Source organism: Pithys albifrons, chromosome 1 (assembly GCF_047495875.1).
Source record: "Pithys albifrons albifrons isolate INPA30051 chromosome 1, PitAlb_v1, whole genome shotgun sequence".
Classification (NCBI taxonomy): Eukaryota; Metazoa; Chordata; class Aves; order Passeriformes; family Thamnophilidae; genus Pithys; species Pithys albifrons.
The window spans coordinates 115,322,138-115,349,611 of NC_092458.1; the positions used below are offsets into that span (position 1 = coordinate 115,322,138).

The 27,474-nt window shown below is 40.8% G+C and overlaps 1 protein-coding gene across 2 annotated transcripts in view; it reads right to left on the bottom strand.

Annotated features, from left to right (window-relative positions):
* Nucleotides 1-2,437: 2,437 nt before the first annotated feature.
* The window catches only part of EPHA3 (EPH receptor A3), a 209,107-nt gene continuing 184,070 nt past the window's right edge, over nt 2,438-27,474 (bottom strand). For both annotated transcript variants that reach the window (XM_071564309.1, XM_071564300.1), the window contains exons 14-17: nt 22,707-22,856; nt 20,571-20,764; nt 7,447-7,602; nt 2,438-6,021 (exon numbers count right to left, since the gene is read on the bottom strand). In XM_071564309.1, coding sequence (XP_071420410.1) covers nt 5,916-6,021; nt 7,447-7,602; nt 20,571-20,764; nt 22,707-22,856 — 606 coding nt within the window. In that variant the 3' untranslated portion in view covers nt 2,438-5,915. The remainder of the gene's footprint in view (nt 6,022-7,446; nt 7,603-20,570; nt 20,765-22,706; nt 22,857-27,474) is intronic.

The following is a 27,474-nucleotide window of genomic DNA, read 5'->3' on the forward strand; positions in this document are numbered from 1 at the left end:
ATTTTTGGGCTTTCCAGTGGTTTGGGCTGGAAGACAAGGTGCTCTGGCCAGCACAGGGAGGGCACCAGTGCGATGCTGGGTGGGGACAGCAGGGGACAGCAGGAACCAGGGAAAGGTGCAGGACAAAGGCAGTGCTGGATGCACAAAACTTTTGTGGTCAGAGCCTGATTTTGGGCGCTGTGGAACTGCAGGAGCTCTGAGAGTAGTAAAAGCAAAAGGAGCGAATCACCCTGTGAAAATAAAACTATTCAAACTATAAACTACACCCAGCACTATTTTCTGCTGAGCTGGGACGAGGCCGACAGGAAAATCAGCATCAGAAATGCATATTTGAATCCCTGCTCAGACTGTGCTAACAAGCTACCAGACCTTCATTTTCTTTTTCATTTAAAAAAATAGTTTTTAGCATTTATATGTTTTTTCTGGCTTCATTTCAGCTTGGTGCCTTCAAATGAAATGTTTTCCTCTATGCTCCCATGAACACAGTGAGACTGAACGCTTGGCTTTCCATCCTTGCAGGGTTTGTGCCAGGAGGAGAAATCCAGCCCTGTGGGGAGGGCTGGGCTGATGCCTGGGCAGCATTTTGGGATGAGCATTCTGGGAAAAATATATTTTATATACTCACAGGCACCTTATTTGCACATGCAAATGACATCTCTGGGTGCCCAAGACTTCGTGTCTGATGCTTTTTTGTTGCTGTTACGTGTCATGGTTTAGGGATGAATCAGTTCAGATATAAACTCAACACCTGCTTCCCCAGATCCCCAAATATTAAGAATAAAAAGCTCTGGTTATTTCAGACTCCTCTGCAAACATACACTCCTTGAAGGCTGGAAACTAAACTCAGAGTTAATTACAAATCCATGGCGAGTAAAGTCCAGAAGTTCAGAGATTTAAAAGTTGAGCTTCCTAAGAATATTGGGATAAACTAGATAGAAGAGGGGTCCAGATAAATGATATTTTCCCCTTATGTGGAGGGTAATAGAGTGAATTAAAAGATTTCTAATGATTCTAGACAGTGGATCTCCACTATCTTCACGGCTTGCTTGACCTTATCATCCAACTTCAAAGTGATAGAGCAGGGATAAACCTCTTCAATCTAATCAAAAACAAATAATGAAATTTCCTAACGAGATGCTTCTTTAATGATGACTCTTAGTAGTTGCATGATTGCAAAAATTCAAGACATAACCTGGTCACACAGTAAAAAAACATTTGTCTGTATTTCATTGCTGTTTCACAATTAGCAATCCTGGGAGTCAGCCCAAGTGATTGATGCATTCAGGTTTGCAGAGTCGCTGAGATTTACTCTAACAACTCAAGGGCAGCTACTGGCTCTTCTCCTGGAGGGGTCCTGCAGTCCAGGCAACTGCAGAAGAGCAAAGATCATCCTCAGCTGTAAAACGAGGAGAAAAGCAGAACCAGGCAATTACAGAGGAGCTGCACTAACCTCAAATACCCAAAAAAGATACATTTATCTCACACAATACATTTGTGAGCAGCTGGAGGATTATGAGGTCTTAGAAACCAACTAAGATTTGTCAAGAATAAACAAATCATGTCAAGCTCATCCAATTCATTTCTGTGACAGGATAATCTAAGAAGGAGTAGATGTGATTTGTCTTGTCTTTACTAAGACTTCTGGTGCTGTCCCACATGACATTCTTATGAGCTAACTGGGGAAATATGGGCTATTATGAAATCATTTTAATGTGAAAGCAGAACGAGCTGAAAAATCCCATGTACTGAGTATTCTTCACTTATCAGAGGTTCCCTGGCCATGTGAAAACATAATGAAGAACCAGCAGAAAGCTTTCACTCCTATTTTGGGCTCTTCAACATTTGCATTAGGAACCTGGAGTGATCAGCACGTGCATGTTTATATGTGTGAATGAATCAAGGCCGAGAGAAATATTTGTAGGATAAATATTTTTAAATAGGCAAAGTAAAATTCATTAAGAAATACCAAAGAATTGGACCAGGGATTGAAAAAGGAACTGAGTACACACATATTAAACTGGGAATTGCTGACCAGGCAGTGATAGTTTGGGAAGAATCTGAGGAATTAGAGTGGAATTATCGATACCAAGACAAAGTAACAGAAAAAAAAATAGGCAGGCTACATCCAAATCCATAAAATTCAACTTGCAGACTCCAGGACAGGGTTATTATTCACAGTTTTGCACCAGAAAGCAGTGTACAAAAGCATGGGAAATCATTTATGACACAGAAAGACTCTGTAAATTCAAGAAACTGCCAAACATCCAAACCACTCCTATTTTTCCAGGAGAAGAACTCCTGAGTTGTGCATATTGGCATTTTCAAGGACCCTGCACTTCAGTGAAACAAACGGAAACAACTTGGTAGGGAAATAACAAAACAGGGATAAAATATCTAATACAGATACTCAGAGGCAAGAAATGATCGTGGGGTTAAATGATGGTAAGCTGTGGGCTATTTTATTTGGTTGAAAAGTACATCTTTTACTGGATTGAACATAGTAATAAGATGAAAAGAGGTCCACTGGCAAGGGAGGAAAAAAAGCAAAAGTTTGGAAATACTTGACACAACTAAAATAAATGACAGCTTTTTCAATATCCCATAGGCAGGCTGTAGGAGATGATGGTTTCCAGGATCCATGGAGAAAGAAAAGTCTTTGATGTAGGTCAGTTTAGCACAAATGCTGGTCTGTCTAGTTAAAACCTGCACTGCTTGTTTCTTTGAATAGATAATATAGGTAATACGTGTAGCTTTCACTCTGAACCCATGCTTTAACACTCAGAATTTATCCATATTTAATTACAATTTTATCACACTGATCAAATAAATTTACTTTGTCCTCCAAGCAATCACCTCAGTATTCCAGTATGTAAAAAATACTTTCATTATGTTTATTATAAAAATATAAATGTTTCCACTACAAATCATTTTACATTAGTAAGAGGCCATCTACAATTGCACAATATATAATCTAAATGAGTAAGTAATGCTTTGAAATACAAGTTAAAGTAAATACATATTGCCAATCAAATCACATCTATACATTGCTTATTGAAGGCTAAGTTACAGCACAAAAAACTAGATTATGTTAACAGAAATAAATAAAATGGAAACTATATTGAAAGATACAAAACCAATAATAGGGCATGTCCTTTTATGAGCATTTTGCTGGATGTTGCTAATTGATGCAAGTCCTGTACAGGAAGATGGCCACACAAATTCTAGGATCTCTACTCCACAATGAAGAATTGTACACTGCTATGTACACATATGTACACAGGGACAGGGAGTATAGGATGCTTGCAACAGAGGCCACTTACAGTACAAATCAACTTCTTGACAGGGAGAGAAAAAAATAAACGTATTTCAAAACTCTCTACTCCCACCAGCAAAGAAAAGCAAAATGGAATCTCTATTTTTTTTCCCCCAGGCATCAGTGAGATTTACTCTTTATGCTGTGCATGCCTAAGCAGTGGGCAAGGAACACGACATGGAACAGGACAGGAGAAAATTGAGGGTGGTTGGTGCAAAGTTTTCAGTTGGCATCTAAAACTCTAAGAACAGGTTTTGCATTTTCAGAAGTATTTCCCAGATGTCTGCCCCCCACCCCAGCCCCTCTCTCCAGCAGCAGAACGAAGCTGAAGAGAAATGTCACAAGGAATATGTTAGAAAAAGCTGTCCCCACACAGATAATGTTGGCAAAGGGATTGTGGTGACTTAAATTCACTGAGGGTGTCTGATTTAGAGAAATCTCAACCTGAAGAAAGATTCTGAATTAACTAAGCAATGAAAAATACAGGTTTTCTATTCAGCATTCTGCATTTCATGAGAGATTCTGGCATATAAGGAAGTGGTTTTTACACCTTAAGTGCTTTAATTTTCTTCCATTTTTCTTTTTTTTAAAATTTCAATTTACTTCGAAACACATTCATTCTTCTTTCAGAAGGTATTCCTAATTATTATCCTGTGAGTGGGTTTCAAATCCAGTCCTTTACAGTATGTTCACTGCCAGCACTCTTCAAAAAGGTCTCTAATTCTGCTTCTATTTAGTAATGTGTGATAAATGTTGTGTCTCTATGTTTTATAAGTCCCAAAGTCACAAAGAACAATTTCAACCCCATAAACCCTAGAAAATGGCAAGCTGGAAAGTAAAAGTTTCTACTCATGCCCAAGGCCCAGTGTCTGTGCCTGGTATCCCATCTAGAGCATTAAGAAGCTCAGACTCACAGAATCCCAGACTATTCTGAGTTGGAAGGGACCCACAAGGATCATCGAGTCCAACTCTTGTCAGTGGCCCACACAGGGGATTGAACCCATGACCTTGGAATTATTACAACCAAGTTTTAACCAACTGAGCTGATCTGATCTCCCCTGTGTGCAGCACAAGTTACTCACCCCATGATTTACATCACTCATTTTCAGAGCAGTCATGTCTGCTCAGAACTGGGACTGGTGTGCTCCAGAGCAGCATCCTGGGAGTTGGGGAGCTATGGGGAAGAAATGGCTCTCAAATCCCCGCTTCCAGTTTCCTTTTTCCACTGGAAATGTGAATGCTCTCCTAAAGATGGGCTTCTTTCTGCTTTCTTTCAAAGAACAGGTGCCCACGGAGCCTGTGCCAAAAATTCAGGTGCCCTACAGGATGGCAGCACCTGGGCAGGAGTTTTCTACATCAGATGTGTGTTAAGAGTACATACCAAAGCCCCATTTCACATCTTAAGTCATCCTTTTAAACAATCTACTCACACCCTTGGCTGCAAGTCTCCATCTCAGCAGTGAACTCAAAAAGCATCATCAACCAATGCAGGATGCAATGAAACTGCCTCTTCTTTGTATTTTCTAGGTAGATAGACCTAAACACCACCTAAGTCAGATATGAAAACAGGTCTTTGGGAAGGAAATGAGAAGTCCTGAACTGGGGCAGATACTGATCCAGACACCGATACACACATAACTGTCAGAACTCAAGCCTGGCTTAAAATACCACTCACAGCAAATGGAAAAAATCTCAGCAAGTCCACATGCTTTGTTTGGTGGCAGAGCTGGAAGAAAGACCATCTTTCTGTCCTTCTGTATTTCAATTATCAGTATAAAATTAACTGGTAATTAACCCTCAGACAATTTCTCAGGTTGAACCAATGAAGTTTTGATAACATTTGGCACTTGGCAATAATACAGCCAGGTTAAGATATTTAAGCATAAATATAAACAATAATGGAAACCCAAAAGGAAAATAAATAAGCCTTTTAAAAATTAAGACTTGTTTCTATTTAAATGAACACAGTTAGGAAAGCTAAATAATGGTGAAAATCTTTTGTCAACTAACTCAAAGTCACTACAAACTTTATTTCTGTGTTCCTTCCTGAAGCTGAAATAGCATGTTACAATGACATTATAGTAAATATGGCCAGCAGGTTGTGAGGTATAGTCCTCTATTTCCCTTGCTTCTAAAGAAATAAAATACCTGTTACAGATCTCTTCTGTATAAAAATACTGCAAGTCTTTCTTTCTTCTTGTTTGCTGTATAGATCAAATACACAGCTTTTGTGTCCATGGTTTGTTTTTCTTTGTGTTATTCAGTCACTTAATATTCAAATGGCTCTAGGTTTGAGTAACACTGGTTTTTACTTGGAAGGATTTTTTAACATATTTTTTTTCTTTTGAGATTTACTTTCTGCATTAACAGTCAGTCAAGAGCACCCACCCTTCAGGATTAACAGATAGAAAACAAGTTTGCTCCTGTTTTTAAGGCATTTACACTCAATACTTGAGTGTCTTAGTGGGTTTGAAATCTCAGCCATTACGTTTCCAAAGCTGTTGCAAAGAACTTTAAATTCTGCCGTTTCTCAGCCATCACTTTTGACCTGTGAAGCAACTTTTCTCTGGTTTCCTCTCCTGAGCAACATCCTTTTGGTACCTTACACAGGAACAGGGCTGTTCTTTGTGTGAGTTTCTAGAGCTTTGATGCTGCTCACGACCTTCTTTTGAGGCCCCACGACTGTAACACCAACTTTCTTCATGTCACTGCAAAACAGAGAAGAATTGTTGTGTGAGTGTCTCGTGTTTCCTGGCACTGATCTGAGCAAACAGCAACCCACCTGCTCATCTTCTATTGCTGCACTGGAGGAGCCTCCAGGTCCAGCAGCTTTGCTGAAACACAAGCCCTGGTATGAAAAATACTGAGAGCCACTGTGTGAAAATACAAGGGGGTCACAAAACCAAAAAAAATAGGGAGTGAAAACTCATTTAGCCTTGTTGTGTTTGCTTACCTGGAAGAGAAGACAATGGAGCTGTGTTCTCCAGTGAGACAAGCACTGGAATTTTGGGGCAAGGGGGTCACTTTGGCCCAGTTGTGATCTTGAACCTCTTTAACACCTCCATCCCCCTACCAACCTGATTGCTTTTCCGGGGCAGTGCTGACTTTGCCATTATATTCTGAGCCCTCTGAATTGTCCTCTGAACTGTTCTATCAGCAAGGAGTTGTAGGGCTACATGGCCAAGCTTCCAGTGCCCACTCTGGTTTTCACCTCTTGTTTCTCCACAACTCCCAGTCTCCTTGTACAACACAAAGTGGTTTAACACTTGGGAAGGGCTAATGAACCAGTGGCTCACAGGAAATTGGGCATTCCTAGAGGATTTCTGCACTGTCCCCAAAGGGTAATTGCTATAAAAAGCCATTAGCACCCTTTTTATAGATGCAGTAATGCTCTAATTAACGGCATTGATGTGTTTAATTGTTGGTACCACAGCTGTTGACTTCTTCATAACTTTTTGGGTATTCAGTTAGCCCAGCAAGGAATTAAGATTTCCTTTGGCATTAAATTCATAACTGTACTTGATGGCTTTTCAGGTGCAGAAAGAATATTACCCTACTCTCCCTTATCACGAGAGCAAAGATGGTTTGCATTTAAAATGTAATAAAATTGCCAGTTGTAAACTTCCAACTGTATTTGTGTTTAAATGTCAAAACTGGAGGCAGGAGGGAGTTCAGTCCCTGAATAATTATTAGAATGTAGAAGGAAAACAAAGAGTTTGCACTGTCTCACCTGGTTTGATGGAATATGGGATGGGCCATAAGGCAAAGATTGGCACATGTGTCAGCTGAAAAGAAACCCTCATATACAAGGTAGAATAAAAACTTCTGAACTGTGAGCAAAATAAAGTGATGCTGGTGTACCAGATGATGCATGGTGTAAATTGTATTGAAAAAAAAAGAGGGAATTTCCTTGTCTTGACTGAGAAAAAGCTGTAAGACCGTGGCCTTTACAGTCACCAGAGCAGATGGTTTCCTGCAGGTATATTGTAACTAAAACAATAATTTCCATTTTTATCTTTAAATGTAATCACATTTTAGTTAAAAATTGGAAACCGTATAAAAATACTACTCTTATGCTTGTACCTCCAGCCACAAGAGATGATGATGAAGAGCCACATTGCATTGACACTTACTCTGTGGAAATCTTGGCTATTGTGTCACAGGAACTGTACTCCACCCCCGTGAAAATGTCTTTGCACTGTCCTGTCCGAAACCCATTGAGCCAATCCCCTGTCGTACGGAAGGCTGCAATGTCAATGTTGCTTTGGTCCAGGAGAAGATTTGATGGCCTGAAACAATAATAATAAAAAAAGGAATGTAAGGATAGTTAGGGAGCAGGGATACATATAGATTTATTTTGTATCTAAACTTAGCACTGACAAGACCTTGCAGGCTAGAAGTGGCTTTGCTGTCCATCTGTGCATGTTTTCACCTGCCCAGGCGACCACATGTCCTGGTGCTGCCAGCTCATGCCTGAGTTTAAATCACTGAAGCATCACCAATTTATGAAGTGTATGGTCACCTTATAATTTATAGCATTAACAAAGACAAGACTAACTTAGATTATATATATGTGATTCACCGAGTCCCAACCAACAGGCAAACAATGCACACTCCAGGCTCTAAGCTGAGCATGTTGGTAGAATTTTTTCATATCAAATGTTCATAGAATCATAGAATCAATTGGGTTGGAAAACACCTCCGAGATCATCAAGTCCAACCCTTGGTCCAACTCCAGTCCCTTTACCAGATCATGGCACTCAGTGCCACGGCCAAGCTCAGTTGAAAAACCTCCAGGGATGGGGAATCCACCCCCTCTCTGGGCAGCCCATTCCAATGCCTGAGCACTCTCTCTGCAAAGAATTGCCTTCTGATCTCCAACTTCAATTTCCCCTGGCAGAGCTTGAGCCCATCGTGCCCCCTTGTCCTATTGCTGAGTGCCTGGGAGAAGAGACCAACCCCCACCTGGCCAGAACTTCCCTTCAGGCAGTTCTAGACAGTGCTGAGGTCACCTCTGAGCCTCTTCTTCTCCAGGCTAAACACCCCCAGCTCCCTCAGCCTCTCCCCACAGCACTTGTGCTCCAGTCAGAATATTGCAGCCCACTGAAAAATCCTGAATGCTGCTACTGAGTTAGAAGCCCAAATAATAAAACATCAGTGGCTTTAAAAAAATAGTAAAGTGTAAAATCCAAATGTTAAGTGAATGTGTGAGACAAATATAACTGCAGGAGACTTGGGTTCTGCAGTGCACAGACACAGAAATAGGGAGATTTGTTATAAAATACACTCAGCCAAATGTAAAGTGCAATTGCCATGTCTAGGTTAAAACTGATGCTCGCTCCAAGATTGAAACTTCCATAAGGATATTGTACAAATAATTTAGAAATGAGAACCAAATCATTGTCTGCCTTTGAAATCAACGTGGTGCTCATGAAGGTGCTGAACTGCCATAATTTGCATCCAGGTTCTCTGCTAGAGACAGCAATGAAGAAACCAATAAGAAATAAACCAAAAAAAGCAACAGAAGACAACAGAAACCTGCCCTGCCCTCAAAGCACTAAAGAAGGGAAAGCTGAGCACAACACAAAGACTGAGGTGAGGACAGAAGAGGCCACACACTCCAGGTGCTGTTCTCATGCTAAAACCAGATCTTGGACACCTACATGAGACCCAGCTTAAAACACCTTCCAGTTAAAGGCTCAGGTTTGACAATCATGCCCAAGATAATTTTAATCAGTAGCTGTAAGGCCTGCATTTTATTGACTACTGTTTGTCCCATGAAGAGCCAATGCTTTTTATTTATAGTTTTCTGGGTATAGTCAGTGGAATCCCAGGACATTAATTGAAAGTATTTATGAAGTGTTCATAATGATAAAGCATGGATTTATTTTTTTCCCCAGCCTAGCACGCCTTTTTAGCTTAAGTCTAATAAAACAAGGTCTGACTCAAGAATCACTAATGAAAAAGAAAAGTATAAACAAGTTGAAATAGAACAGGTCTCTAGGATTAGGAATTAAGAATGGCCCAAAAGAGCTTTTATGTTTATTACTTGGATCAAAGTATCATCATGACAAAAAATATGACCTAATTTTAATGCAAGTGACCTCAGCATAACCAGCCCTGTAAAGTATCATTTTTCTTCTTGCAGGAATCCAAACAAAAATTAGTTACTTTCCTCCTCAGAGAGGACATCTGGACTGTTTATCAATGAGCAGGAATTTGCCTCGCTACGAAGAGTCTGTGATGTCTCCTCACAGGCACCAGGGGAAAGCTGGGCTTTCAGAGCATCTGCACACCCTGGCAGGTTTTTCCCCCCTGCCCCAGCCCCCAGCCAGGAGGTCTGAGCATGGAATTTATGGGCTGGGTGATGTGCACCATGAGCTCACACTTTACCAGACAAATTAGACGGGCTGCAATGCGTGCAGCTGTAAACGGCGTCCTGCAGGGCTCCACCTGATCCTTTACAGCTTTTCATAAATCAGTACCTACCATTGCAGGAGAGAGTCATTAAAAAGAAATCATGGAAATTACATGTTTGCTCAGGGGAAGCGAAATAGAACATTCTCTCCATCTTTTCTTCTCTCCTTTTTTTAAAACTCTTTTTACTTTGTTCCTTTAACTGTGATATATCCTACCATGTCATCTTTCAACAGTCATGGAAAGATTTTCTATCCTGTATTTATCTACATAGTTGTGTCTACTGACACGGGGTGCCCTGAAAAAAGAAATCAACAAGATTCAGGTTAGAGGGACAAATTTAAAAGTGAGATGCCAGTTACAAACTGCCCTGTTGCTGGAAGCTTCCTTTGGATGTGCCCATCCCAGTTACCAAATGCCCTGTTGTTGAAGTTTTCTTTGGATGTGCCACCCCAGTTACCAAATGCCTTGTTGTTGAAGTTTTCTTTGGATGTGCCACCCCAGTTACCAAATGCCTTGTTGTTGAAGTTTTCTTTGGATGTGCCATCCCAGTTACCAAATGCCCTGTTGTTGAAGTTTTCTTTGGATGTGCCACCCCAGTTACCAAATGCCTTGTTGTTGAAGTTTTCTTTGGATGTGCCACCCCAGTTACCAAATGCCCTGTTGTTGAAGTTTTCTTTGGATGTGCCATCCCAGTTACCAAATGCCCTGTTGTTGAAGTTTTCTTTGGATGTGCCACCCCAGTTACCAAATGCCCTGTTGTTGAAGTTTTCTTTGGATGTGCCCATCCCAGTTACCAAATGCCCTGTTGTTGAAGTTTTCTTTGGATGTGCCATCCCAGTTACCAAATGCCCTGTTGTTGAAGTTTTCTTTGGATGTGCCATCCCAGTTACCAAATGCCCTGTTGTTGAAGTTTTCTTTGGATGTGCCATCCCAGTTACAAAACACCCCGTTGCTGGAAGTTTTCTCTGGATGTGCCATTCCAGTTACAAAATGCCCTGTTGCTGAAGCTTTCTCTGGAGTTCCCACTCCAGTTACAAAATGCCCTGTTGCTGTAAGTTTTCTTTGGATGTGCCCTTTGCTGAAGTTTTCACTGGATCTGCCCATCCCAGTTACAAAATTCCCTGTTGCTGGAAGCTTTCCCTGGATGTGCCCATCACTTTAACAGCTGGAATTAACCTTTGAGCCACCTGCAGGAGTGAGGAGAGCTAAACTTTATTATCCTAGCACAGTTTTTTCTCACAACACAGGGAAACTTTTGCTGCACTAATAACAACAAAGACCACAGAAAACAGAACCCTTCCCAATACAGCATGAAAATCTCATGTTTGGTTGGCTGCTGCCAGGCAAGAAAGTGATGTACTAGCTTTTAAAATCCACGAATTGAGACAGAGAAAACAAAAATATCCTGCCACTTGTCCTGCACAAAGGGTGGTATTGCACAAATAGACAGAGTTGTGCACACACAGTCCCAGACTTTGTCTTGGGGAAGCCTCTCTCTTTCCATCTCTTCCTCCAAACAACACAACCAACCCTCAGTTTTTAAATCTAGACTTTCCCCTTCCACAGTCCATTTCTTTTAAAGGGGAGAGCATTTAAAAAAACATAAAGTAATTTCCTGTGGCAAATTTTAGGTAATTAAAAGCTGATTTTGTAAAGCGAAATTGCTCCCTGTGAGGGAGCAAAACTTACAAGTCTGGTTTCAACACAAATCCTGTGGGCTTTATGATTATGGCAAGCTGAAGCACAGAATTCAGGTCTAACAGGAGAAAAATAACCCCAAAAATCACAGGTGGTGCAGAAAGCCAATTTTAGTTGTATCTCCTACAGCAAAAACATATGTGTGTATCAACAGGAGAGTAGCAAATAAACAACAGGCCAACAAAAATTAGAGTTATTATGTTTACTTGATTATCCCTGGACCTTGAAGATAAAAATTTGTGGAGTTCCACCTTTTCATGCCCATTTTTAAAGTACTCTTAAAGCAGAATTTGTAACTTAGTTCTTAAAACACAAGTCACCTCTTAGGGTGGCACAATTTGCTCTTCCCAAGGCCCTTCACAAGATGCTTGCACACTCTCTAAATAAGCAGGTTGTGACTACTCTTTGGAGTTTAAAATGCAGAACACCAAAGAGGAAAATCCTGCAGCTGAGGCTGGTTACCTGCTGCCAAATGATACACCTCCCTAAATGTCATCCTGGATTTCTTGTTTTCCAGCTCCATGTTGCCTGTTGGCAAAAAAACACCACAGAAAACGCTTCCTCTGGGATAATGAGCAAATAAAATTTCAGCTGACCCATATGTCAGTCCTTCACTCTTCCCTGCTCCTTTACCTGCCCCTCAGAACACGCTTTTCAAGGGGCTTTTACCTTTTCAGTATCCTGCTGGGATAATAAATCATAAGCCTGGGTGTATCAATGCTCCTTAATTTAATTTTTGCCAACACCAAACCACTCAAGGCAAAAACCATCAGCACTTTACTGAACTGGTTTTTCTTTTTTTTCCTCATAATACGGTCTTAGGTTTGCTTTTAAAGCACAGAAATACAGGCACATGGCCATTGCCTGGGATGGGGAACTGGCTGACAGACCCCTAACAGCAACCAGTCATTACTGTTAGGACAGCCTGGAGGGTCTTCAGAAGACAGAGAGGAAAAAATGCCTCAGAGAGCTCTTAAAATGCTTTTCTGGCTTTTTGTATCTCCCATTTGCTGTGAAGGACTGCCCTTGCATCTCACATTTGGCTGCAGTGGAAATTTCTGCAGACAAGGGGCATCAGGAATGTTCTTTTTCCAGCTTTTCCAGCCCAGAATTGCCATAAACTCTAAGGAGGGTTTTGTGTTTTAAACCCACAAAGAGCTGAGAAGAGCAGCCCAAAATGCCTCAGAACTGCAATAAACAGACACTCAGCTGCATTACTATTGAAATTAGACTATTTAAAATAAGATATTTAAGTTAGACTATTTAAATTAGACTTATTAAATTCTACAGTACCCAACCCAGTGTGCTGTGAGTTCTTGCCTGAGTTTCACCAGTAGAGCTGAATTCGAAGTGTGAAACTGCAAACAGGTGTTTTCCTGGCCCTGTTAAGAGTGAGCCCCAGCAGCTCCAAAGTTTAGAGGAACAATCATTTCTGGCTTGATATTAATGATTGCTGGGAAAACCAGGTGAAAATAGGGTTTTTCTGTCTCTGGCTGCTAAGTGAATGAAGTCCCTAAAAATCTCAGTCTAACTCCTGGATTCCCTGCACAATCCAAACTATGTTTAGACACCAAGGAGTATAATTTACTGTATCCTTCTATTTTCCTTTGTGATTTGTAGTCAAAAGGTTTTTTCCCCCCTCCAGGAATTCCCTATTTTATGTTGAACGAACTTCAGAGAGAGAGCCAACATCCATTACTTGGATTCTTTTGGAATGAACAGTCTGGTTCAGGACACAGATTATGTTGCTGGATTTTAAACGAAGCTTAAAATTTGCACATAATTCTGCTCTGCACAGCATTTGGCCAAACCCAGATGCTGCTGTTGACATCCTGACAACCACAAAGCCTAAGCCCTCTGTGAAACATTCCAAGGAAAACTGAAATCTTCCTTCAGCCCTCCATCCTGGAAGTTCCTACCAGGGAGAAAAAACCCTATTACAGCAGGGCAGCAATATAAATGTCAAGTATCTGAAACCATCTGACCTGAATGGCAAAAAAAAGGGATTTCCCAACAAAATGTTCAGCCAATACCAATAATTTTGCTTTGTTGCAAATACAGGGCTTGAATTTGGCTGCATAAGGAACAGTCTGAATTATTTATTTGCCTGTTCACTGCTTATTTTGAGCTTGATTTTCATCCATATCCCACCAAGACAGAATACTAGAGTTTTGCCACTGAATTATGGGGTTTTAAGTGAAAAGAAACTTTGTGAGGGGCAAACTTCACATTTTAAATGGCAACCACTGCCCCTGGATGGTTGAGAATGACACCACAATGACAGGCACCAAAGCACACCAACACTTGCCATCAACTAATCACAAATAACAGACTCTCCAAAGGCTGCTCAAGGAAATTACCCCCGGAAATAATTCAAATAACACGGCAAATCCAAGAAAATCAAGACAGGGTTGTAAACAACTTGCTAACACATCAAAGGCTGTATGAGAGATTAATTATTCATACACATTTTTGAACATTTTTGTCTTTTATTTTTCTCCAATACAGTGACATGAATTACTTAAAAAGATGTGGGTTTTTTTTTTTTATTAAAGAAAATCCACATAATCACATATGCTGCTTCCTCACCACAGAACTGGAACTAGGGAATTAAGGGAAGATGTGTATCTTAATGGAAATTAATGGAAAAGTTGTATCATAGTATGAGATATAAAGCCTTAAGTCTCTGAGTGAAGTTCAAGGAAGCAACTACACATTTTATAAGCTGCAGTTCCTGAGCTCCTCAAAAAATCTTGAGTTTTTATCCATGTACTTTGTCATTCATAAGCACAAAGAATAAGATCAAGCTGAATATTCATTATTGTAAATGAAGAATAACCCTACTGAACTTGTTGAGGTACCTAATTCTGGAAAAAAAAAAAGGTGGAGTTAAATTTTATTTAAGTTACATGCATAGAAAAGGTGCACTGTTAACATGCCTGATGATCTCCACTTTGAAATTAGCATAAATGTAATTATAACATATTTTTTAATAAGCAGCATTATTTCTTTAAAAATCTGAGTTGGTTTCAACTCGTATTTTTGTTCATAAATTTTACATCTTGCAACACACAACATTTATCATGTCATCCAAAAGACTAATGGCCTGAAAAGACTCAAAATTACAAAAATAAAACTTTGCTTGAGAAGTTTCTAAACGTAGGAACACGATTCCCTGGCTCTGTTTATGAAATCAAAAGGCTGCACTGAAATTCACTGCTCACCATGCTCTGTCTTTTCCATGGGTTTCACACCAAAAGTAGCTCCATGCCAGGAGAAACAGATATTTAATCCTATTAACAACTGCTAGTTAGCCTGTAAGTAACACCTTCATCTCCAAAGATTTGTGGCAAACTTGCTAATTAATTCTCCTGTCAGAGAGGTAATTTAAATTTTCAAAGGGATAGAAAAGTTAGCTAAACAAAATAATAATTTTTAGCAGTCCCAGTAAGGAAGGTGCCTTTGAAATGGAAGTTTTGACATTTTCCAAAATCAAATGAGGACCAACAGATTTTGCAAAACAATTCATAGCTGTGTTTCCAAGCTGAGAACTGTCACAAATGAGTAAGAAATGACAGTCTTAAGTGGACTAAAATTACCAGATTATTTTACAGAGCTCCACATAAGCAGGGAGATGTGTTAATGACATTCCATGGTAAATGCTTGGGCCAGATATGAACTGAGAATAAAGAACTGAAGGACAAATGCCCCGTTAAAATCTCCTTCCTCTGAGGTCCTCAATTTGCAATGTGAAATATGCAGCATTTTCTAGGAAGACCCAAAGAAACTCAACAAAATCACCAGTTGTTAAGTCTGAACAACTCACAAAAATACGATTTTTTTTTTAGAAAACTATCAGCTGTTTATTTGCTGCATTTGACATATGAGACAAAGTCTTGGAATTCCTGCACTTAGACATAACTATTAATACAGTTAGGAATAAACAAAAAGACACAATACAGAAATATCCTGAATTCTCAGGTGTTCTTTGCCCTTTTTTTGCAATATAATTCTTTCCTTTTCTCCTAAATATGTGCTTGCAGTATCAAGAAACTACAGAAGCAACACTTGACACTGTCTTTCACTTTACCAAAAGTTTATATGGAAATAAGAGCAAATACAGAAGAAGCTTGGGGTTGTTTAGGTGCAGATTCTGTGCCAGTTTTGCAATCAGTCAGAAATTCTGAATTTCTAAAAGTCATCTGCTGGAATTAGAAACAATTTTCAATTTTTTCCAAATGCTTGTTGTTGGCACAGGCTGTGCCTTAACTTTATTATTCCAATTTTATGGTGGGTTCATGAGCACCAAGTGCCTTCAATCCCTCCTACATTCACAGATGTGAACACACAGAGCAACTATAGCAAAGCTGCCACAATATTTGACTTGCCTGAATCCTGTATCACAACCCTTATACCTCCAGATCACATCACCTGACAGCTTAATTCATTTTGGGATAAAGAAATGCTTTAAATATATTGGCAATCATGTATAGGTTTTAAATATTTTATATATATTACACCTAAGCTTGATTTTTTTTTAAATTGCCATGTAAGAGTAAGATTTATATACATTGTAACTCTAAAGAGCCATCTCAGATATATATAAAAATATACAAATATATAAATATATACAGATATACATATAAATATATAAATATGTGCATATCTGTGTGTGTGTGTGTGTGTGTTAGTGTGTGTATGTGTATATATATATATGAAATATAAAGAAGAGGGGAAAAAAAGAAATAGATAAAGGCAATTTCTTGAGCCCATTTGAGATTTGTAGCATACACAAAGTATTCCCAGTTCCATGACTCAGGTTACAGTTTTCCCCCCTTTCAGACCACAACCTCAGCAACCTGCCAGCAGGTGGGTGAACTGATTCTGGCTCTCCAACTCAAGTTGAGAAAATTTTCCATCTGCTTTGTATCTGCATGAAATGCTCACAAATGTGAAGCAATACACAGTGGACTGAAAAAAACAACATAAGCTCAAGAAGAAAAATAATGAACTTGATCAAAACTGGGAGAACTATGAACTCACTTCCACCCTAAAGATATCCAAGATATCTGCTATAAAAATGAACATCGTGTTCAGAAAACAGGAAAGAACAGCAAGACATAAATCAAATAAAAATATCATGAGATTGTGCTTTAGAAAACCGCATGACTTGTACTGAGTGTGTTCCTCCAGCCCCTTGCAGAGCCAGTGGACTCCAGGCAGCCTGGGGGACACAAAACACCCACGTGTCCATAACCAGTGCAGGGTCTGTTAGCAGGAGCTCAAGGTGCCCACCTGATTAAAAAGGGAATTTTGACAGGAAAGAAAGAAATCCACCATCCTCTGTACTTTAGAAGGACTAAAAATGGAATTTTCATGTGAATTTGAGATGAAACACAACACCAGGAAAGGTATTATGAAAGGCTTGGTCTGCTGAGGTTACAAAAAGCCTTTTGTCAATGCAAGGTTCAAAAGCACGTAGAATGGTCTGCCAAACGATGATCAATAAGGATAAAAACATCCTCTCGGGTATCAAGAAATTATTAGATGTTATGGAGTGGCCTGAAGGGATAGAAAAGTGGAAAGGAAATACAGAATTGAAGGCTTTGACTCCTCTCCTCTATTCCTACGAGGTATCAGAGTAAAACGTGCCTGGGCTGTGGCCTGGAATCAGATGCACAGTCAAGCACATCCTTCAGCTGAGGTCACTTAACAGGCAAAGTCCCCAGAGGACAGGGATATCCTATGCACCTCCAGCAGTATGTTTTTAAATAGGATACAACAGTGCTGTGACTATTTTAAACAAACATCAGCTCTAAAATCTGTAAGAAGAGACAGGTTTTGCATCTGCAACAGACGTCGTCAGGTTAAACGCTTTTCCTGACCGAGGATACTCTGAACACCTACAAGCATATGGTGGGCATAAAGCTTTAGCATTCCTCCAGTAGCACCACAGACATGGGTAAAAGAGAGCTGGGACCTCTATAATTTAGATTAATTGCTTATTATGGGTAGGAGGAGAGGTGCAGCGGGAGGGCTACAGCCTCAAATAACAACTGAGAGCAGCCATTGGAGCCAATGCAATCCCCTGAGTGCTCTACCCTGCACTGATCCTGTCCCTCTCCGGCTGCTGACAGCAGGAGAGCATTGGCAACAATCCCACTGTGTCTCCTTCTCAAAAAGCTGCCCTGACTCACCACCCCCTCTTGTATCAGTTACATATTTCTGTGCATGAGGCTACAGCAAGACTCAAACCCATTTTAAGTCTGGCTTCTCATTTTTCTTCCTCATTTTTCTCTGTCAGTCTGTCAAAAAGCAGAGCTGAACATCCAGCACTCGGTGCCTGGCCAGCAGCACCACTGGCTCCTGCTGCAGAAGGAGGGCACGTTCCCTGCCAGCACAGCCTCTCTGCAGGACATGGATGGGGTGGAGAGCTGGCTCCAGCTTTTCAGCAGGACATGGACGGGGTGAAGAGCTGGCTCCAGCTTTTCAGCAGGACATGGATGGGGTGGAGAGCTGGCTCCAGCTTTTCAGCAGGACATGGATGGGGTGGAGAGCTGGCTCCAGCTTTTCAGTAGGACATGGATGGGGTGGAGAGCTGGCTCCAGCTTTTCAGCAGGACATGGATGGGGTGAAGAGCTGGCTCCAGCTTTTCAGTAGGACATGGATGGGGTGGAGAGCTGGCTCCAGCTTTTCAGCCCTGTCTGAGCTTTGAGGTTAGCCTGTTCTGACAATGGTTACACAGGTGTGATCCAAGTTTGCATATAGGACTGCTCAGCACCCCTCATTTGTCATTCTTGGTTGTATTTAAGTTCAAGGGTTGGCCTGCAGACACTGGTAGGGAAAGAGTGAGATGGAGAGATCATGGATCACACACTCCCTGAACCGCAAAAAATTCCTTCCTAGAGATGGAGTGCTTGGACTCATCCTTGTGCCACCACCTGAACCTCACAGTCCCCTGTCTGTCACCAGGAGGTGCAGGAAGTGAGAGATATTGCCCTGCTTGAGAATGTGCAGGGATGCAGCAGTGGAAAGGTAACTGAGAAGGAAGGAAGAAAGGAATAAAAATCACCTTTGATGCTCCCCTGCTCAGAAAAGTGCTCCATATCAAAGCAAACACAGCAGTCTGCCACAAGGAGTGTTTTGCTGAGAGCTCACCTAAGGCAGCTGTGAGAAGTTCCCTACCACGTTAGCAGCCTCCTTCCTTCCCCATGCTGTGCCATGAGCAGGGAGCATGAGATTGTGTTCTGGATGTGGAGTCTCTGTGACCAGTCCCAGCAAATTGCACCATGAAACAGGAGCAAAAAGAGCAAGAGAGACAGGAGAGAACAGTATCACACTGTGCAGCTCCTGCACAGAGCCCAGCAGGTGCAAACAGTGCTCAGACTGAATTTGGTCTCCTCTGGAGGATATCAGCTTTTACTGGCTACGAACAGATAAATGGAAATGAAGGTTCAACATTGTTTTCAGCTCTGCTGTGGTTCAAATCTGTAAGCAGAAGGACAGGAAACAGGGAACATTTTGCTTCTGTTTGGAATGCAAAATATGCAGCACTGGTTTCTGCAATCAAATCTCCAAACCAAAAGGAGATAGTTACGATTCCCAACTCCCTTATTCAGCAGATTGCTGCACTATATCCCTATAAATAATTATTTGCCCCAATTGTTTGCCATTAGGGGTCTAAGATGTTTGGAAGAAACATACTTGAGTGAGAAGATGGAGTTTTAACAGTTTGGGGTTTTTCCCCAAAATACGTTGTTTCATTGTTTGGTTGGATTTGGGGTTTGGTGTGTTGGGGTTTTTTTGTGATACCTGCCTGGTAACAGAAATAATTGCTTCTGTAAGCATGTTGTTTTACTTATGCATTAAAGCCTTTCCAATTAAATTATTGAAACATAATGAGTGTGCAAGCCATTTTCTCTCAACATATATATTTTTTCTCATCTCAGGAGCGGCAGTAGGAGGTAATTAGAATGGTCAGCTCTACCTCAGGATGGAAGACAAAGCCAGGGGCCGGCAAAGAAGGAGGCAATGCCCATGCCAGGTGCACAGCAGCCTGCAGTGTCAGTGCATTCCTTCCCACTGCCTTTGCTCCACTTCCCTTCCCTGCTTTCCCATTTGATTTCCATGTGAGAATGTGTTGCATCATAAATAAAGGTCTAAGAGGATGTTTTTGCTGGGTTCCTTTTTGAAGCCTGACTCTGATCTCCTGCCCACTGAAACACCATCCAAGAATCTGTGTCTGAAGCAGCAGAGTGCTTTTCTCCCTGACTCTGCTGGCTTTGCTGACAGAGGTTTTTGCACCAGCATTCATGCTAAAAATAATTTTACACTTTTTACACCACTTCAGTAAGAGTATGACATTTTGTGCATTATATAAAGCACTTCACTTTAACCCTACTTAACTAAAGCTCTTCTTTCACCACATCCTCATTATGCCCTTAGGTGTCAACACACTCTTCAGTTGCTCTCTCTCAATGAGATAATTCTTATCTCATTGTAGTGAAGTTCCAGAATGTGTTGAAAAACCAGGATTAAAAATGAATGGGGTTTAATGCAATTAGAAATACTGCACAGGTCAAAAATTAATTCTTTGTTAACACATTGATCTAACAGGGGAAAGTAAGTGCATTTTGAAGTCTGTGAATCCTAGTGAAAGCAAAATAATTATTCACATGATTAAAGTTAAGGTAACTTGTCAGAGAAGAGCATAACAGTGTATTTTGACCCAGTTAAGAAAGATACTTAGGAATGTGGCCAGCCGTAACCCAGGAAACATTAACCTATGAAAGCCTAAACACAGCCAAGGGTCAGAAGGAAAAAGAAGATCACATGATGGCCAAATTTGTTCTCACAAAGCTCTCCTCAATCTTACAACGGGTTCCATATCTCTAGCATAAAAGCTTTTCACAAATTGGATAAAATAGTGAAAAATTAACAAAAATAACAGAAACAATAAGTAGCAGCATTAACTCCTTCTCCCAAAAGAATAGTCAGGAAACGCTCTCTAGCCTTCAAGACACAAAGAGCTACAGTGAAAAGCTGAAGAGGCAGTAAAGCAAGCAGACAAATGCTAATTATGGAAATGGAAGAAATCAAAGATGTTTCTGTCTGTGCACAGTAAGAGCTAACATGTCACCTTGCTGCTGCATTGGTGATGATTTTCAGGCTGCTGGGATTTCGGATCAGCTTGTCCAGGATGCTGACAATCTGCTCAAACTTGGGCCTGTTGTTCCTGTCCTTCTGCCAGCAGTCCAGCATCAGCTGGTACAAGGCAGCTGGGCAGTCCATGGGAGGCGGCAAGCGGTACCCTTCATCCACAGCCTTGATCACCTGCACAAGGAGAAAAGTTTGGGAAAACTTAAAAGCACTTCCACCAAAACTTGGTTTTATCAGTTCTGGGAACATTAACATGGACGTTCTGTGTTTAAACAAATGTGTTTATTCACTAATTGTCTCGTCTTGCGATGCCTCTGGTTTATCTGCAAAGTAAACCAGGCGGGAGATTAGACACACAGGAAGGGGAGTTCAGATACAGGATATGACTTTGATGAAGGTGAGTGTGTGGAAAGGATCTCCAAAACTCACACTCAATTGAACTAAGCCCATAAACAAAAGCTGAAGTATGCCAGACTTCAAAAGGTCTTGAATTTGTCTGCTCTGATCACCCTCACACCCCCAGCACACGCTTTCCATGTTCTCCAGTGGACACTGCGCTCAAAAAACCAACAGAAGAAACGACCCACTCTGCAGAAAAATCAACCCATCCTCTCATGGGACATCTCTCAGGGATGATCTCACAGGGCCAGAAAGTCGTTCTAAAACTTATCTCAAAGAAAACTACTCACTTCCTAGCAGGCAGTGCAAGGCCAATTCTTGTATCATTTTACTAGATTGATAAAATTTGCCTAGATTGTCTATTTTTACAAATGGACATACACACAAAAGATTATTTTAGAATTTACACTGCTTTTAATACAACCTTTTCACTAGAATCTAACACCTCTTGATCAGACCTACAGTATCTATTGCACCATGAATAGAAACCCCCAAGGTATTCAAAGCAGAAAATGATAAAGCCATATTCTGTTAATCTTTCCTTTTTATCTGCATCAGTTAATTGAAAAGCAGGACAAACTGTTCTGAGTCGGAACAGGGATAGGAAACAGTTCATGTTTTAAGAAGCCATGAAGGAGAAGCACATAGATAGGCTAATCCTTCTGTTTCTGATTTTAATGTGATATTCTTAAAGGCATTCCACTGGTATATCAGCCTACATTACAGGATACATTAATCTCCACAAACAATAGAGAAAACATTCATGAGCAATTAATAGAAATATGTAATTTGCTCTAAAGAGTTGTATTTCAGAAGTATTTATTTGAAAGGAAGTTTTCTTCTCTTTTTTTCTTGTTTAACAAATAGTAGTACAGAAAATGTCTGACTACAACTATGTTACTGACTATTTTTTCTTTTAATTTACTGCTAGTAACAATATATACAAACTCCTTGGAAAAGCTATTTGTGTTAATGGCTGAACTTCAGAAAATCTGGTTCATAAGTAACTCCTGTGGAATAAATTTAAAAATAATAAAACAACAGAAAATGAATCAAAAATAGATATATCAAAAATCTTATTTGGGGAAATGTTATGCTTTTTAAAAAATACTGGGAGAGATCCATTAATCATTTGGATTGCAGGCATGGACAGTTTAGTAATGTAACAAAGAAGCCTGTATTGGAAGTCGTCTAATCAGATCACTCTACTCTTTTTTATCCATTGATTACTTCCAGAAGCATTTTGGTTTCATTAAACTTTTAGTAGAAATGCTTTGCTTCTCTTTTTCACAAGTGCCAAGAGCAATTTATTCTGTGCATTTGACATTTACAGAAAACTTCTACAGCATATTACACAAGTGGAACCAAAGGGGATCAACAGAAATTTCGGAGGGTTTTCTAACAATAAGCTCAGGAATGTAAAAGGCAATGACCTCATTGCAGTGGAATTCTTTGAATCATCCTACAGAAAACCACCAATGTGATACAATCCTCTAATATGCTCCTTCAGAGCTCCAAAATACGCTGCTATAAAGATGGTGGTTTGTGCTAAGTTCTAATGAACTTTTAGTTCTCCAGGGAGCGGAGATTTTCATCCCTACATCTTATTCAATGTCACCATCAAAAGCTCAGAGCCACATGGTTTTTATTGTGCCTCGCTTCCTTTCACAGCTTGGTTCTTTATCTGAGAACATAACTGAGATGACAATGCACTTACATCCTGGTTGGACATCTCCCAGTATGGTCTCTCCCCATAAGACATCACCTCCCAGAGGACAATCCCATAGCTCCAGGCATCGCTGGCTGACGTGAATTTCCGATAGGCGATGGCTTCTGGGGACGTCCATCGGATTGGGATCTTGCCCCCCTGGAAGCAAACAAAGCAAACCAGATTATCTGATGGCACTGCAAGGAGTAGGACTTTGCAATATTGATTATTTTATCCTGAGATTTGAAATTGTTTCTTTACACCAACAGAATGATGGTGTAAGCTGGAAAATGCTGCTGCCATTTGTTATGAAAGCATCTGGGACACTCTGGAGGGTAAAAGACATTGCAGTGCAAAACCGACTGAAGCTTTATAGATACATATCTATAAGAAGGCCAATGGGATCCCGGCCTGGACCAAAAATAGTGTGGCCAGCAGGCCCAGGGCAGTGACCCTTCCCCTGGACTCTGCCTTGGGGAGGCCACACCTTGAGTGTTGTGTTCAGTTCTGGGCCCCTCAGTTGAGGAAAGAGCTTGAGGGGCTGGAGCGGGGCCAGAGAAGAGCAACGAGGCTGGAGAAGGGACTGGAGCACAAGTGCTGTGGGGAGAGGCTGAGGGAGCTGGGGGTGTTTAGCCTGGAGAAGAGGAGGCTCAGAAGTGACCTCAGCACTGTCTGGAACTGCCTGAAGGGAAGTTCTGGCCAGGTGGGGGTTGGTCTCTTCTCCCAGGCACTCAGCAATAGGACAAGGGGGCACGATGGGCTCAAGCTCTGCCAGGGGAAATTGAAGTTGGAGAGCAGAAGGCAATTCTTTGCAGAGAGAGTGCTCAGGCATTGGAATGGGCTGCCCAAAGAGGGGGTGTATTCCCCATCCCTGGAGGCTTTTAAAGTGAGATTGGATGTGGCACTGAGTGCCACGATCTGGTAATCACAGTGGGGTTGGATTAAGCGTTGTTGGACTTGATGATCTCTGAGGTCTTTTCCAACCTAATATATTCTATGATTCTATACATACTGTATGCACATACATATATAAATGTGTAGCATTAACAGTGGATGACTCTCACCAAATATTGGTGAATGATTTCACCCTGGAAATTCCCCTCAGAGCTGGGAAAAGCTTCCCCTGTGCCAAGCCCTCCTGAGCCCCTGAAGCGCCACAGCTGCAAAGGAAGGATGTCCTGCGAGCAGGAGGTTTGGTGGCTGAAGAAGGGAACTTTACTGGAGTGCCTCGTTTATATAGACTTAGGCAGGGAAGGTTCTAGAAGGGTGGGTGGCGCAACTCCTCCTATTGGTCAAAAGGTATGCAAATAGGGGATTGAAAACGGACCAATAGGGTGAAGGGGTGGAACATCATAACAACCAATAGTAGTACAGGGATAAGAACCAATCAGTGAACCAGGATAGCAACCAACAGGGATGCAGAACTCCACCAATGCGAAGAAATGGCTGGAAAAGACCCTAAGGGATTATGGGCAGAAGAAACTTGGATAGGGAATGACTAAGGGAAAATACAATAGGGAATCCATCTTTGTTTTATTAAAACTGTGTCATAACTGGAAAACATCCTTATTACACCCTTGGAGTTCTCCCACATAACATAATATGCAATGTAAATATGGTTGATTTTAAGTTATAAAATATTTGGAAACTGGCATGACAGTCCTACAGCATTAAAGATTGAAAAACTAGTACCAGGTACTTGCTTATAACCAAGTCCCTTTGCACAGCACAAGAGGGATGGATTTGGCTACTTGAAAGGCATTCAAGTGGATTCCCTGGGGGTGTGGAACCTGCTTGGTTTCACCATGTTTTCACCCCATGTTTTCTAGCACATTCAAGGACAATGAGGGGCCACAAAGTTTCCTTTGTTTCACAAATGCCAAGTCTACAGTTGCACAAGGAAGCAGCTGTGACCACATGCACAGAATTCCTGCTCCAAAGCTGAGACACTCAGGGAAGGACACACTGCAAAGGGGTCATCTGTGCAGAGAGAAGAGGGAAAAAGTTTCATCTGGGGGAGTGGCTTTGAACATTTTTTACAGTCATAAGAGAAGCCAGTGATCATTAAATGATGTAAACCTGAAGAGGACTGAAGGCACCAGTACAACTAACATTGAAGTTATCTCTGGTTAAGGCCACCACTCAGTGCCACAGGTCAAAATAATGAATATACACAAGCAACCTCAGGCTGTTGTTTCTGAAATACGAAAATTAGAGGAAAGAGACAATTTCCAGTGGTGCCAGGTTTGGCAGAGGTTTTCAGCACTGATTTGTGAGTCACACGTGGGAAAATTATATTCTAAAAGACAGTGGTGCAAAATTAGATGCTGAAAATTCTGGAGTGAATGTATTTGAACACAGAAAACTGGGAGAGTTTAGAGCTATTTCCAGCTCCAGGGTCCCACAGAACATATTCTGAAGATTTCACACTACTTGCTACAGTCATACACCTGTCCTCACAATAACCTGTGTGGGAAGGGAATGCTCATGTTTCCACTGAGTAACCAGCAAGAATAAAGATTTAAATATATAAATGCTTTGCCTACATTCCATAAAGTGTATCTGCACTGAGGGTAGTCAAACACTCACCAGCTTTAGATTGTCTTGCTTGGTTAACAACAGAAATGTGGATATTAGTATTAATTAGAAAACTAAATATAGTTTAAATACACTGAGTCTAAGTATCTTTCTTTTCATGGCTATTATTGCACAAATTAAATTAAGTATAAGCAACACAGGGCATGGGATAGTTCAGGAGACATTTTGCTAGCACAGAACAAGAGTTTCATGTGAGAGAGATGAGCCTGAGTTACATGCCTGAAAATTATCTGATGCTACTTGTCCATTCCTTACTAATGATTATTTTACCTTGAAATTGTCTCCTTCTTGAGTAGCTGGTGATAACAGAGCACTGTTTCTCTCCCTAGTGCTAATCAGATAAGGGAATTTATGGGCTTTTCTTTCCTTTTTGACCACATCCTTCAATACACTCAGACTGGATTACTGTGTTTTTGCATATATAGAGAAACCACAACCTCTGCATAACAGAAAGGACCCAGTGCCCTTCCCTGCAGTGCCCTGCCCGCTCTGGCACCCTTGGCTGGGGGCACAGGCAGCTACCAGAGTACTTGCCAGCCAAGCACAGTGGGTTTTGAAGTGATGTAGATTTAATGAGAAGTTATCCCTGCAAGGATAACAACAGGACAGTGTTTTACATTGAAATGCCATGAACACCACTGATATATCTACCTATGCAAAGTTAGTCCACTGATTACCCAAATATTATGCCTTTGAGAGACATAATTACAGTTCCCTCTACAAGTGTGATGGCTTAAATTTACTTCCACCTCATCCTGTGTCATTAGTCCACCCACTTGTCATACAGACATCTAAAAATAATAAGGATACAACAGATCAATTTGACAATGACAATTTTAATACAATCCTGGCCTTTCAATTAAAAGGGAATAGCTATGGAGAATGTAGATAATTACAGTACATCCCCTCTGGCACAAAGACTCTTAAAAAAATCCAAACAGCCACAGTCAGCCTGATTCACATGTAAGCAGGGAGACCCCAGGCTGCCAAAGGCCTTTTGTGGAACCCAGTCAGTGACAATAATTCAGGAGGTAAAAATGACCCTGTCAGGCAGGAAAGTTTCTTACAGCTCCCAATCCCCTGCATTCCACATATGCACTTGTGATCTTTGCATTGTCCTTCAGATTTCTCATACAATGGCACGGACATCACAGATTATGCATTGATATATAAAGGGATACATAAATTATTGATCTATAAAAGGATACACATTCATATCCTTTATGCAAAGCTTCAGGCATGGCTTCTGAGAGCAGCACAACATCCAATTTCCCCCAGTCAGTGGTGTGTATTGAAAGCCTGGAGGGCTTACTGGGCTTCTTGGGGGTGGATCAATCCTGCCATGCAATTAGGAATTAAAGCAATAGAATCCTTCTCAAGCTTTGGCCTTTATAGGTGGAAAACAGGGGTAGAAAAGGAGCCGAAATACATAAACCTTAACTGTAAATTTCCCCTAATTCCGCTGATAGCAAATGGACAACTGGGAGTGGGGAAAGGTGGAGGGGAGGAAAAAGCCTCTATCCATCAATATAATACAAACCCTTTAATATTTGAAATTGTAGCTATAATTTAGATTTTTTTTGTTTGCTTTTTGTCTTTTCAAAGATCTTCTAAAGCAGTTGCCATCCTTTATTTTTAAGGCATGAAATAGTTTGGGATGATGCCATTTTCAAGCATGAAACAGTTTGGGATGATGCCATTATTTTATTTTTGTCTTGGCTTTGTCATATAATTAGTGCTTGCAAAATGCACTAAGAGAAGCCTAAGAGATTGTGACATGACTAAGCAGCAGGAACATGAACTGCTCAGCTTTCTGCTCTGATTTGTCCCAGCCACCCACAGACAGGTCACTGATGTACACTGCATTTTCAGGGAGGTGCACTTCCCTTGCAAAGAGCTTTGATGGGGAGATACAATTTTTTTCATCTAAGTAGGATTTCAAGGTAACTTCAGGTCTTAACACGGGTACAGAAAACACCTTGACTAAATTATAGATTAGTTTGCACGCCCAGATGAATTTTAGAATGAGAGAATTGAACTTTGAAGCCTGTCAAAGCCTTCTGTCCAAGCAGAAGGACACATGTCAGGGGTAGGGTGAGAAATACAGACTTCTAAACCAAGGAGATATTAACTGAAAGGGCATGTGTAAAAAAACATGAGATAAATGTGCTGTGCTTGG